The sequence below is a fragment of the Cryptomeria japonica genome, chromosome 4 (assembly GCF_030272615.1).
Source record: "Cryptomeria japonica chromosome 4, Sugi_1.0, whole genome shotgun sequence".
NCBI classification, from domain to species: Eukaryota; Viridiplantae; Streptophyta; class Pinopsida; order Cupressales; family Cupressaceae; genus Cryptomeria; species Cryptomeria japonica.
In genome coordinates, this window is record NC_081408.1 from 302,744,611 (window position 1) to 302,759,781 (window position 15,171).

The 15,171-nt window shown below is 42.1% G+C and overlaps 1 protein-coding gene across 1 annotated transcript in view; it reads right to left on the bottom strand.

Moving 5' to 3' along the window:
- Positions 1-267: 267 nt before the first annotated feature.
- The window catches only part of LOC131052125 (phosphomannomutase), a 54,175-nt gene continuing 39,271 nt past the window's right edge, over positions 268-15,171 (bottom strand). Inside the window, exons 6-12 of the mRNA XM_057986726.2 lie at positions 2,433-2,468; positions 2,281-2,336; positions 2,099-2,198; positions 1,879-1,974; positions 1,671-1,763; positions 1,409-1,460; positions 268-653 (exon numbers count right to left, since the gene is read on the bottom strand). Coding sequence (XP_057842709.1) covers positions 601-653; positions 1,409-1,460; positions 1,671-1,763; positions 1,879-1,974; positions 2,099-2,198; positions 2,281-2,336; positions 2,433-2,468 — 486 coding nt within the window. The 3' untranslated portion in view covers positions 268-600. The remainder of the gene's footprint in view (positions 654-1,408; positions 1,461-1,670; positions 1,764-1,878; positions 1,975-2,098; positions 2,199-2,280; positions 2,337-2,432; positions 2,469-15,171) is intronic.

The window sequence follows — 15,171 nt, forward strand, 5'->3', positions numbered from 1 at the left end:
TGCCATAACCTAAGACCACCCTACATATCTTATACAAAATATCTGTTAGATGAACTATTTTCGCAAAGGTTGGTAACGACTTTGGATGGGAGCATATAATTCAGAAATCAACATGGACCAACATAATTTAAGAATCCACTCTTCAATATGCCTAACTAGTGTCTGAAACTTTAGAACCAAATCTCTAAAACAGGATAAATCTGGTCACTGATGAGCCAAATGCAAGTAACATCATTTTATGCATAACATAAAGAAAGGCAATAGAAGTAACAAAATAGACAAATTTTTCCTTGCCAAGATATATGGCATTGAAATAGTTAAATACATGGAAGGTATCATTTTTCGTAACAGTTAAATACATGTTAGACAAAATCTTCCCCAGCAACAAGAGTTGCAAGGTATTATTATTAAAAGCAAGATGAATGACATAGGTTAATTGCCTATAAAAAATTGCTAGCAAAGCATGAGATGAAAAGTCCCTTTAATAATATCAAAACAGTTTTCAACAAAAAGTCTATGTTTTGTTGAGAAGCAGCAAAGTTCTTGATTCTCCTCAAATCCCGTATCCTTGCCACCATCAGCCAAAACGAATGATAGCTCTTATGAGAAGAAGAGCTCTGTGCACTGCTTGAGCGTATCTGCAGGACTTGTCACTGCACCACAAAAGTAAATATTGGATACAAATTTAGCAAAACAAAATGAAGAGGAATCAATCAGATTCAAAGCTACCATAGTAAAAAGAAATGTTTTTTAAGATAATAAAGCGAATGCTTGGATGAGGAAAAATAAAATTATATTTGAATCATGGTAGGTAAGCATTGATATGGAAGAATTTAGCAGGAATACAAGGATGCCATAAATCACACTAGGTAAACGTTGATATTTTACCAGGTATACAAGGGTTAGAATGTAGATATATAAGCTTCCTTGATAATACTAAAGGAGTAAACAGCAGTGGAACAATGCATGGTATGGGAAGGTAAAAATATCTGAATAGATAACATGGCTGCCATTCATATTAGGAAAATCTATTAAACAAAAACCTAGGCATATGGCCTCAAATGTATTTTTTCCACATGCAGAAGTGGTCTAACTACAATACTTCGATGAATGTAAAGAAAATCTAAGTTTTCTTAATTTTAATTTTCAATAAAGTAAATCACTTTAAAGCATTGTTACAACATCTGACCAGGCCTAGCTCAAATCCAGTCGGATCCAGATTTTTTGGCCCCACCAGATACATCAGGTTCAATCTAGATTTTGCAATTCGTGTAGAAATTTTATATTTCTTTAATTTTTATATTGGATTTCCCAAAAAGATATCCTCCCCAACAAGGCAAATTTTTCAAAACAGGTAAACATGCTATAAACTTTAAAGTTGCTATAGTTTCCACCATAAGAAACTAACCTGTATGACCCACTGTCTTTTCTGATTCAAAGATTTCGTGGTCATTTCCCCCCTGTTACATCAATGGAAATAATGATTTCAGATGTAAGAGAAAAAAGGAAAGTAGTAATAGTCATAGACATCCCATCTCATAACTAAGATAGATTGCATTCTCATCAACTTATATATTTCTTTTCCATAAAATTGCCGCAACTACTGTTACAGTGCAAGACTTGTTTTTATATGATAAGCATCCAATGTCCCATAGTCTCAAGATCCATACCTTGTAGGTTTTGTCCCCAAAGAAATGGATCTCGTTAAAAGAATTCTCTAAATATCTCAAGCAGTATGTTTTATCCCAGCCCTGAGGAAAAACCTGTAAAGCACATTCCAATCATCTAAGACTTGAAAAATACTGGAGTTTTCAGCAGTAGCATATTGTCATTCTTCCCAATGACACTTTTGAGAATCATACAAGTCCAAGAACTCACATCAAAGCTAATTTGTCCTCCAATGGAATAGGTTAGCTTTAAATGTGCGAATTTGTTACGAAGCACTTCAACCATTTTCATGCGTATGCCATGAATCTGCAAATGGGACAATAATCTCACAAAATAACTTCAAATAATCATGCCCATTGTATTGTGTGCTGGTAAAGAAGTTTAAACCATTATAGTAATACTAAAGCAAGGCTTTTGTATTTCAATATACCTTATCATACTGCTCAAATTCATCTCTTTCTTCTCGACTACAGTTTCTACCAATAGGTGACACATTCAGCATCCCACTTCTGAACTCTATGAAGGTACCCCTAAGAATGTAAGCAGGACAACAACTAAATATACAAGTTCTTAAGCCATGAAATATATTTAAAGATAATGCTCTGATCTCACCTTTTTACAGGGATATCCAAGTCAGCAACGTAATGAAGAGTAAAATTAATGAACTCCTGCAAATATTTCATGCATGGATTTATTATAAAAGAGCCATTTATAAGCCACAAAAAATTAAAATGCATTCACAAGTAATGTTAAACAAACTTTACCTTCAGCTTTTCCTCGCCAAGGAATTCTTTAAAGCTCTGCAGGAATCACATTAAAAAGTCTGCCAGTTACATTAAAAAATAACTAAAAGCCAAAAGTTATGAACACACTGAATTAGTATATATCTAAGTTTAGTGAGATGTGGATATGTATAGTTTCAGTTTCAATTGAGAATTTTTTTTAAAACCTAGAACAGTATATAGAATTCGTTAGGCTTTCATGCATAATAAATGTATATACCAACTACATACAATGAAGCCATGAAAAATAACTGCTATTACAGAGACACAGAATGCATGGGTTGGACTTGGGGGGCATCAATATTTTTAAGAAGCAGTTAGCTATAAGATAAAGGAAAAATACAAATTGCCACCAAATAATCATCATACAAACCTTGCGAACATGTATAACCTAGACCTACACATGCCAATAACAGAGATGGAAAATAATTGTCATAACAGAAGACTGATTGGATCTGGACAGTGTGTATTGATTAAGTGAATGCAGAACAAGACAATTACTATAGTACTTTTGGTTTTAAGCCTTTTTCAGATCCCTGCACTATAGCATTTGAAGGACATGTTCTATGCAGGCTGTAAAGGACCAACTATTTACATTCTACCTGCTGGATACACTTGTAATGAGTTAATGATGAACTCAAGGCACAACTTTGCATGTATATCAAGAATTTAAAAAAAGTAATGATATATATATATATATATAGTGTCCATTTTTTGAAATGATATTTAATAATAAATAATAATAATAATAAAATTAAAATATAAAAGAATAAAAATAAAATATAATATAATTAAAATTTAACTAAGTTTAATGAATGGTCAAAAGGCATGATATAAAGAGTTGCGACTCCCTCAAACATGAGATATAAAATGTAGAAGAGTTCATTTGGAAGGGGATATGGAGGAAGGAAGAAGGAATGAAGCATATAAATCAAGGATTAATGGAAGAAGAAAGGAATGGAAATAAAATAAGGAAATGACTCTTTCAAAGGGTAAAAATTATGAAGGGTTGTGTTGTAACGTTTTCACACATTACCCCATTGCAAATGGGGACCTCCCCACTTTTTGCTTTCTAGCGCAGTTGTTTTAGCTGGTCGTCTAGCTTGGCTGATGTTTTAGTCTTATTAACCTTTTGCTTGTGAGAGATGCAATGTCTTCGATTGTCAGGAAGAGATCAAGTCAGGTCTTCCTCCATGTTAGTTTGAGGTCTTTTTAGCTCTAGATGCTCAAGTGACAAGTGCCAGGTAATGGATAGAGGTCAAGGTGACCATTGGGTGATGTTTCACAGTGCAACTTTCAGGTCGAGCCAAGGTGTGAATCTCAAGTGTGGTGAGTAATCAATTAAGATGAAGTATTTGATGAGGATCAATCAAGGCCCAACTGATGATGAAATCCCTGATGATGAATGAAGATAAGGAGGTCTTGAAATGAATTGAATAAGGATCAGCATCATAGTAAAGGCAAATGGATAGGTTAAGAGTTGAAATTAGCAAAATTGAATAAAGAGGAACACTTCCATTTCATGTTAAATTCCACGGCCTACCTTGAGAAGTTCCACTTCCTCAACCCTCAAGATCCATTGACTTCTTAGCAAAGTGTCCTTATTGCCTCAAAAGTCCGGCCATTTTTGGCAAAGTGTCCCGACAGGCCTAAAACCCTTGCCATACTTTGTTCAAACATGCTAAAATCCATGGCCATCTCTGTTTGTCCTCTCGGGTGAATAACTTAGAACATAAAGCACGTAATGCAGAATGATAACGCCATAGATATCAGACAAGTGTCTGATATCTATGGCGTTATCATTCTGCATTACGTGCTTTATGTTCTAAGTTATTCACCCGAGAGGACAAACATTTGGCGCCGTTGCCTAGACGTACTCGGGAACAGAAGACGCGGATGGCACATGGACACGATGGGCCTACCCATTGGTGAAATAAACCCAAAGGTCGACGACGCACGAACGGAACTTTACACAGGAGAAGACACGACAACGAGAGAATTTTCAATTTTGCTCCAGGTAGCCATCCAGACCTATGTCCGACGAGAGGCGGCGGAGGTGGAAATCCCACCAAGTATCGTGTGGACAGCGCTAGAGGTTAGCCCGGTAGTAAACCAGTTGATGAACCACCTCCCCCAGTTGCTTGCACAGGCATCGCTGGCACAATAGGCTCGCCTGGAGGAGATTGCCCAGGAAGAGCGACGCCAACAGATCCTTCAACAATACGAAGATAACAGCCGACGGGAAGCAGAACGGGATGGCGCCAGGCCAGGAAGGAATTGAACCTTGAATCTTCTATATATTCAAATAAAAGTGTCATTGACACGAGTTGTATTTGAGGAAATGAATTAATAAAGACGTGTTTTGATTTATGTATTGTGAGTTATGGAAATGTGCGACAATTAATGCCCAACCTATTGAATAAAGATAGAAATAAAAAAGCAAAAACGGACGAGTGGGAGGCCACGCAGAGGGCCTTGATTTTGGAGCAGCAAGTAGAACGTAGACGGAGACTGAGGCAACTTGCCGAAGGACGACCTGCCGAAGGGTGGCCCAAGGGGAACCAAGGAGGTGCCACGGAAGGTGCAGAAGCCGACGGAAATTTCTACGCGTCGCCAGAGCATCGTAGGACGTGGAGCCACGAAGAGTTTCTGGAAGAAACAAGGTTACAGCGAAATCTAGTCGAGGAGACTCGAGATTAGTTTAGAAACTTATCCCTTACACCACGGAGTGAAGATCACCAACGAGAACCAGGAGTGGGCGCAGGTGAGAGTGAAGGGGAGGGCAACCATACGGGTGTAGGTGCCACACATGACAGGCAAAACACCGTACCTCCAGTCGCCCACGCAGGACACACCATAGGCGCCACCGAAGGAAGCAGCGCACAGCCACCCCTAGGAAGATGACCCGGGATTGCGAGTAAACGAAAATTGCCAAAGTTCATAGGGGACGGCAAGGAAGACCCCTTACGGCACTGCCGTACATGTGAAACCATTTGGTCCGCCAACGGAGTGACAAACCAAGATGATTGGGTACAACAGTTTCCAACCACGTTACGTGGAGTTGCCATAGATTGGTATTCCGATGTGGACAAGCAAAAAGTGACCATGTGGGCCAATCTACAAAAGGAATTCACGGAGGAGTTTTGGTTGCTCCGTGATGACAATGAAATTGTAACGGAGATATACAGTACCAAACAAGGTACCAAGGAGATAGTATGGGCATACAACAGGAGGCTGAAGGAAATGCTGCGTAAAATGGAAAGCCAACCAGCAAAAGGATTGAAGAAACAATGATTCGTTGAAGGATTGAAATCCTCCCTATGAAAAAAGATGAAAATTGTACCCCCGACGTCATATGACGACGCCTATAATAGGGCGATGGACCTAGAGAGCGAATACAAAACATCAAAGAAGAAGAAAAGTAATAAATATTCATCTAACGATGATGAAGACTCTGATGGGGAAAGTAGCAGCAGTGGCGAATCGAGTAAAAAGGTGCACGCTCTCCAAAAGGACATGGAACGAATGCTGAAAGAATTCAAAGCCATGAAGGGGAGTACAAGTAAGACTGAAGAAAACGACGTGTGGTGTACTGACTATAGGAGTGATGGACACACCAAGGGGTCCTGCCCCAAGAAGGCTTTCTGCGACATTTGTCAGATTGCGGGACATTTGACAAAGGAATGTCCCTACAATATGAAAACCAGGAGCCAACAAGTTCTCTTCACACAAGAGCAACCGACCGTGGGAACTTCACAAACCGCCAACAATAGTGCATCATCGGGCGGATACCGGAACAACCGGCGAGGGGGGAAGACCAATAATAATAATAGGAGCCGAATCCAATATGATGCAAAGGGACGGCCAATGATCCAGTGCCGAGCCTGCAATCAATGGGGCCACTTTGCCAGGGAATGCACCTCAGAAGAAACTCCACAAAAATTATGCAAATGGTGTGGGCCTGGAGACCACGATGATGGAACTTGCCCAAAGTCTGGAATGAACCTGCTCAACATTGACGGGACAGAGGAATGGGTATTGGCAATCACACGGTCATAGGCAAAGAAGGCCACATACCCGGACCCCCGCACGGAGAAGCAGCGGGCGCTGGAGGCGAAGGCTAAAGTAGCGAAGAAAATGTTGGCACAAGGGAACACCCAAGAAGCGGCAAGTACTTTCCGCTCTGAGGCTGAGGCCGTATCTACCGCCCGTTTCCGCTTCGCGGAAGAGTGCCCAATGTCCAAGTGCCTCCAATACACTATCACCCGAATCTTGTCTGGGTCAGTCTTGAGTCCAACCTTACACACTATGTGTCCTAACAGCTTCCCTTGAGGCACCATGAATCCAACTGGCACCACGGCTTCTTGTCCATACATTAGCTGGAAGGGAGTCTGTCCAGTAGTTACCTTATAAGTTGTTCGATATGCCCAAAGTACTGACGGTAGGCGCTCCTCCCAGTCATCCTTCTCCACTCCGCAAGACTTATAAATCACCGACACGATTATTTTATTGGTCGCCTCGGCCTGCCCGTTCGCCTGCGGATAGTAGGGGCTTGATAAGGAGTGGAAGATTTTGAACTCCATTGTTAGCAATCGGATTATATGATTTACAAAATGTCCTCCTCTGTCACTCGTCAGTTGGATTGGAATCCCATACCGTGTAATGATGTGTTCATAGATGAATTTTGCTGTATTGACCGCCGAGTTGTCTGGCAAGGCCCGTGCCTCAACCCACTTGGTCAAGTATTCTGTTGCCACTACAATGTATCTGCACCGTCGGGCTCTACTTGGTTTTAATGGTCCGATGAAATCCAATCCCCATCTCTCAAACAATTCCTGGGCATTCGATGGGTTGAGGGGCATAAAATCCCTCTTCAATGGCCATCCGACCCGTTGGCATGTGTCACAGCTCGTCACCCACTCTCTGGCGTCATTGTGTAGTGTCGGCCACCACAATCCTGCCAACAGGACTTTCCTGGCCATGGTGTCGGGCCCCATGTGTCCCCCTGCGGCCTCTTCATGTGCTTCCCTTAGGACGCCCTGAATTTCCTCTTCTAGGACGCATCGTCGTAGGATCTGGTCGGGTCCCATTTTGTACAAGAGGCCATTAATGAGTTGGAATGTCTTGCTCCTCAGTACCAGTTTCCTTCTTTCTCTTGGTGGCATCTCCCTTGAAAACCGTGATGTCGACAAGTATTCCCCCATGCTTGTGTACCAGGCGGGGAGGACCACGATGCGAAATAAGTGAGCGTCTGGAAAATCTTCATTCACTTCGGTACCAATCCAGTACGAAGAGTCCGTAAAACCTAAAAACCTCGATACGGAAGCAGAGCCAAGGAACATCCTGGTTGGCGACGACTGGAATCTAGTCTTGAAAGCCGCCGCATTTAAAATATTCATGGAATACAAGGATGTATTCGCTTGGACGTATAAGGACCTCAAAGGGGTGCCGCCAGAACTGTGTACACCAAATTTCACTCGTACCTAGGGCCGTACATGTATGGAAGAGGCCGTACAGAATGAATAAAAACTATACGGCGAGAGAAAATGATGAAATTGAATGTATGCTCGAAGCTGGGATTATTTTTAAAGTGCAGACCAGCGAGTGGGTGTCGCCCATAGTGATATCCCTTAAAAAGGAGGCAAACCAGATCCGAATCTACGTGGATTTCAGATGCCTTAACGCGGTCACCATAAAAGACCCGTTTCCAATACCATTTACGGATAACATCTTGGAGGAAGTGGCCGGTCATGAAATTTATTCATTTATGGATGGATTTTCTAGGTATAACCAGATATCCATTGCCAAAGAGGGCAAATTAAAAACCACCTTCATAGTGGAGGATGGCGTGTACGCGTATAATCGAATGCCGTTCGGATTATGCAACGCGCTAGCGACATTTCAACGGATAATCCTTCACATATTTGAAAAGATGTCAGTAGGGAACTTCAGAGTGTTCCTTGACGACTGGTCCATCTACAGTAACCAAGATACACATCTGGCCACACTTGGCGAATGTATGGAGATGCAGGCGAGCCCGCCTAGCACTCAATCCCAAAAAATGCAAATTCATGGTGCCTCAAGGGAAGCTGTTAGGACACATAGTGTGTAAGGCTGGACTCAAGACTGACCCAAACAAGATTCGGGTGATAGTGTATTGGAGGCACTTGGACATTGGGCACTCTTCCGCGAAGCGCAAACGAGCGGTAGATACGGCCTCGGCCTCAGGGGAGCCTGACAGCGGGAGGGATTCCAGTAGCACAGAGGAATCAAAAGCGGAAGAGGAGGATGATAGCAGCAGGGTGATGGAGGAGTGGGTCCTGTTTGCCCCACCCCTGCTACCGATGGGCACGCCGATGCCATCATCTGGAGTGGGCGGCACCTATATTCCAGTCTTCGGACAGAGCCGCACGCTAGTTACACTTGGCCCCCTTCAGCAACGGGTAGCATCACCGAGCCCAACCACGGCGGCACTTACGGAGGACATGGTAGAGTCAGGGATGGAGGAGTCACCACATCAGGTAGTAGTTGCCGAGGAGCAGGGGCTGAGGGAGGTAGTGGATACGGAGCCGCAGGTATGGTTGGACGTTGTGGGGACTGAGGCCGTGGTGACTATTTCGACGTCTTTGTTGGAGGAGCCGATGATAGCGGAACATCCCCCGGTTGTAGAGATGTGTGTCGACCCGTCAATTGTGGCTATGCAGAGCTGGCTCACACAACGATTTCAGATGACATTGGCACAACTGGAGGGAGCTGTTGTATTCTCATTGTGTCGAGAGACTAGAGCAGAGGTAGTCGACTTGGACGACTCATTGGGCGAGGCACATGGACTCATAGTTGGGAACGAGGCAGGGGAGGTCGCCTCTGCTGGGCAAATGCCAGGGGATGGTACACCTTCAGTGGCGGAGGAGGTACCTTCACAGCAGGATGCGGTGGTGTCCGTTCCACCAAAGACTTCATAGCCTTCGGCGTAGACGGGGGAAGATATTGAGACCTATCTAGCTGACATGGCTGACATGGTGACGAGGGGTAGTGTTGACGTGTATTTTGTACACAATCATACACAGAATAAAATACCCAAAGGCATCTTATCCTCTCTTGAATAAAGTCGCTAACTGCTGAAGATATCGCAAGAAGGATCAGTTAGGATGACTCCAATGTTCTTTTTAGTAGGGTCTCTACGTGTGGATAAGCACCATTGGTCGTTGTGATTGCTGTGTCATCAAGGGGCCTTACGTCGCCGAAGATTTTTCTAAACTAAACAAGCTTTTCAAAAAATATCAAAAGGATAGGGTTTGCAAGAGGTCTAATCTAGTCTAACCCTAAGAATGACTCAATGCAGACAAGACTTGGTGAGATTCTACCAACTTCAATATTGCCATAAATTAACAACTCGATTGAAATTGATGTGATCTTCTAAGGTAACAAATGATTTTTCAATACATCAAAGATCAAAGACACTACCACGAAGGTACATATCCAAGATACAATAACGATTGAAGGTTCAAGCGATTCAAGTATCTCCAGTCGACCACGCAAGGCGTTCCTACAATCAGCAAGAAGCTAGTGGTTTGGAAAGCGAATCCTACCAAAGATCAAGTCCAACACTTTGTCCTTCGAACTAACACACTACTTTGATTGAGAATGATTCAAGAAAAATGAACAACCATGAAGATAACCAAGAGAATTGCAACAAAACACCATAACTTCAATATTTTATTGATCTCAAAGCCATCATGTACAACAATTGTTTGAATTCCTTTCTCAAAGCTCAATCTTGCTACAAAAGTAAATTGCTTCTAAACTCTAATTTCTCTAATACATCAATAATTTCTAACTCTCTGATTTTCTAGTTACAAAATGAAATGAAATGAGGGTATAAATAGCATCCTCAATTACAATGAACGGTCCAGATCAAAAAGCAGATCAACGGTCAAGATTATGACACCTAAACCCTAATTAGGGTTTATTACAAATAGCCCCCTTTTTACTGAACAATATTAAATGCATAGCCAAATATTAAATTTGGCACAAAAATCTAGGAGACATAGACCAATGACAATTAAGGTGCCATGTCATCTATAACAACCTTTCATCTAGAATCTTATTCCCTTTCCAATGCTCCTTTTTAGCATATGCAATGAATCTTGATACGATTCCTTCGATCTCAGCAATTGGAATCTCGGGAAGATTCTTCATTCTTTCTTCCAAGTGGATGACCTGATCAAATGCCTTGAGAAGAGCAGTGTCCCATTCAGGTTCGAGTTCCTTAGTCTTTTCAATCAAGAGCATGGTAGCAAACATCTGGTCCTGTTGCTCATCTGTGATAACATTAGCATCCTTGCAAAAGATGACCTTGATTCTATCCTCCAATTCTTGCAAATCCACATCTGTCTCAACTTCGATCCTCCTGCCAAGAATGGTACGTAGTACCTCAAATACTTTGTCCTGGATCGGGTGGATAACCTCCTCAACATGGCTACATCTAGTACTGATGTCCTCAAAGAGAACTTCCTTCATCTGGAGTAAGGTTGACCACTGAAGTAAACTATGAGGTCCTCCATCCATTATCTTTTCCTGTACTAGGACCTTCCTTGATGTTTGTCTGATTACTTGCAAGACAGGAATGATAACCTCTTTGGTATGAGCAAAAGCAGCTACTGTTATCATCAAGTTGTGGATGATCTCAAGAACCTGAATAGCCCTATGAATGGTCTTCATCATCCTTGTTGCAAATTCTACGGCAACTGTATGAGATTTGTCAATCCAAGTGCTCATACGCTGGACCATACTCCTGAATCTCTCTGCCTCACCAATTGATTGAAGGGGAAGTGCCTGTATGGGTGATCTTGCTAGATCCTGACGTCCCAAAGGTTGATTAAGATGGCTGAAATATGTTCTCCATACACCGACCTCTCTCTCAAGCTTTCTATTTTTCTCCATTTCTTCCCTAAGCTTGTCTTTCAATGCCTCAAATGAATCGGTGGCATCGTCCATTGTCTATTCAGCTGTGGATGGACCTAGCTCAAATGTTTCTACATCATATTCCTCTGCAAGGATCTCACCTTCATTGTTATCCACGGCCGGTGTAGCTATCTGCAACTTTCTGGATCCAGTTTCATCTCTAATCATCTTGGACATCTTGGTAGCCTTTCTCTTCTCTGTCACTTCCTGGGAATGTCCAACAAGGCTCTCTAAATCAATCACATTGTCCTCATCCTCGATCACAATCACCTTCGTTAATCTTTCCTTCAACCAATCTGGGATGGCAGATCTTGTCTCTTTAACCTGTATTTCCTTGAGCAATTCTTCTTCTCTGGGAGGAGATGTTACTTCATTATCTTCCCTATCTTCATGCAACTCATTGTCCTGGAGAGATCCACCTGGTGCCTGTCCTTCTTTATCATTCTGTACCATTGACTCCATAGACTCCTCTATCTCAAATGTCCTCTTCTCTTGTCGAGAAGACGTACCGGATGAACGATCTCAGTTGGCCTCTTGCTTCTTTTTGGAAGATTCTCTCTTCTCAGGTCTCTCTTTCCTCTTCGAGCCTCTTGGATGGAGATTGCCTTCACTTGCACTTCGAAGGTTGCCTTCACTTGTATTTCTGGGATTAGGATTGCCTTCACTTACACTGGCTCCACCCTCAGCTGGTCTTTCCTCCAAGGTAAAAGTCATAGCTATGCCTTGCTCTCTCAACTTCTGATGCTGTACATCAACCCATCTGCGAGTACAAGACAAGACTGGAGCCATCAAAGTATCTAGATCCACAACCTCAGACTCATTCCAATCTAACCTCACTGTTTTGCTTTCTCGATCATAGGATGATTGGAGATGTCTGCCACTGTCCTGAGCTTGGTCGGCTACTCTGTAAATCTTGCATTTCCTGATGAAATCCAAAGGCAATCTAGAATGCATCTTTCTTTTCACTTGAAGATCATCTAAGAGATTCATCATAAAATCTTCTATCTGAAACTCATGCTTAAACTTCCTACCGACTGTCTCCTCTATATATCCATGTGGATCAAAGCTTTCCCTCAAAGCAAAGAATGAAAAAGAATACAAAGCTAACTCCTTCTCTGCGTCATCCATGGCTAGAGCATTAGGACATACCTCAACTGAATTGCCTAATATGATAGGTACAGGAACTCCATTCCCATGTCTGTGTCTGAATGCCTTTGCATAAGCTGCCAACTGTCTTGTTACCTCAAGTAACACTATTCTGTCTGTCGGATATCTCGGCAACATGTATGGAGGTGAAGGACATCCATGAACTCTAATATAAGTAAATTTCGGAAATTGGATAAACCAAGCACCGTACCTCTTTACTAGTTCCTGTGCATCCTGAGATAATCTATTGTGAATCCCGCCTTGCAACGTCCTTGTGATGTTCATCGTGAAGGTATCATTAACTAACTTGTAGTTACTTCCTGGTGGATGATGCAAGTGAACATAGGAATCACAAACTCTGACCTCGCCGGGTCCTCTTCCAATCACTCCTCTGTGAGGTAGTCTTGCGTACTCAAAGCTCCTGATCAAGGCATATATGACGTATGAACTCATGTGGAAGGACTTGGTAGCCTTGAGTCTCCTTAACTGTACGTCCAAGCAATGGCTAATCATTCTAGCCCAATGAATTATTCCTTTTCCCTGAACTATCACCTGGATGAAGTAGAACATCCACTTCTCAAAGTAGAAGGCTTGAGGGGCTCCTGTGACTCGGTTGAGCATCGTTATCAAATCTCTGTACTCCTCCTGGAAATCGATCCTATGTGGTGTGTTCGGGATCTTGCTCAGGCGAGGACGACTCTTAAGTAGCCAATTCTTGTTGATGATGCTTAGGCAAGCATCTGGATCATCTTCGTACATGGACCTGGCTCCTTCTATGCTTTTGTAGACCATATCTCTGTGCTCTGGAAGATGGAAAGCCTCACTTATAGCTTCCTCTGAAAGATAAGCTAAAGTGTTTCCTTCCTTGGACACGATCGTTCTGGATTGAGGATCATAATGACGAGCACACTCGATCATCAACTCATGGCACTGGACTGCTGGAGGAAAGCCGGCCGCCTTAATGATGCCACTTTCAATTATCCTCTTGGCGACAGGTGATGGCTTGCCAATATAAGGGACCTCCCGAAACTTCTTCGTGCTGAAGTTGCCCAAGTTGGTATCTCCAATGTTGCTCCACTTAGACATGATCTTGGTCTCCAATTCTTCGTTCTTTTGATCTTCCTTCATGAGAGCTGGACGACTGGTGGATGCTCCCGCCTTCGGGGTCGCCATCGTAACACCTCTCTTAAGAGCTTAACTCTAAAAATGCAAAATAAAGAGATTCGCCTAGGCAAAAATCAAAATTTGAAGCTTTCAACGTGATTCCCTTCGAACGAACATTCCCCTTAGCACTTCGCCACCTTTGGGGTCCTTGACGTGATCTTAGCAAATTCGCCCAACTCCAACCAAACTCGCACTCCCCTTTGATGATGTTCGCACCTTCCTTTGAATGGAAATTCGCACCTTGTAATAGTCCTCTCCAAATCGCATGCAAAGGATGTTCGAATGATGATTTGAAAAATGAAATAAACCACCCTTCCTTTATAGGCGCTCACCCCCTCCATTACCTCTAGGCCGACTTTGTAATTAAAAACAAATTTTAAATAAATTTAAAGGCCGACTTTGTAAAATAAAGTAAATAGAACCCAAGCGCACTAATTTATTTTTATTTAAAATTAATAATTAATTCATTTAATGCCTTCGTTTTTAATTAATTCAATTTTTTAAAGGCAAAAAATAATTAATTAAATGCTCATGCGCAAATTTTAAATGCTAACTTTAATTGGATATTCAAATTTTATCGATTTTTTAGCATTTAATAAAATTCAAAAAATGTGTTAGCGCCAAAATTTGGGAGAGGTAAAATACAAACCATATCGCTCTGGTCCCTGGCTGAGGGACAGGAGCGAATTAGCACTTTAGTCTTGAATCTCTCGCCTTTTACGTTCAAAATTACCTTCTTCACGTTGAAACTGACATCTTCATTGGGAAACTCGAGCTTGATTGATTTAATGTCGTAACTGAATACCCCTTATGATCATTATCGCCCTGGTCCTTGACTGAGGGACAGGAGCGAACTTGCATTTTTAGCTCAAACTTGTGATCTTTTGACGTTCACTTCTTGTTCATCACCTTCCAAATAATATTTCAAACCTTGTATAATCTTGCCTTGACGTGATTTTTGAAGGAAAATGAGTGATTTAATTAATATCGCCCTGGTCCTTGCCTGAGGGACAGGAGCGATTTAGCTTCTTTGCTCAAATTGATCACTCTTTAACGTTTGGTTTCTCGCATATCATCATCTCAAGAACACCTTTGACCTTGTGCAATCCTGCATGTCCTTGGCTAGACGTGATTTTTGAAGGAACTGGCTAGTGTAGTGAATATCGCCCTGGTCCTTGCCTGAAGGACAGGAGCGAACTTTGGTGTCCTGAACTCATCCTTGTTCCTATCAACTCACGTTCGCCTTCACAATGTAGACTGAGGTCCTTTGATCCCTCTTGAACACTTGAAATGTGATTAACATTCAAAACTTAAGCCTTTATAGAGATTTCGCTCTGGTCCCTGACTGAGGGACAGGAGCGAATTTGGGCATATAGTGTAAATCCTTCATCAATTTGACTTGCAATTGTCTTCAAGGCGCAAAATGATGTTCTTTACTTCCTTTCGA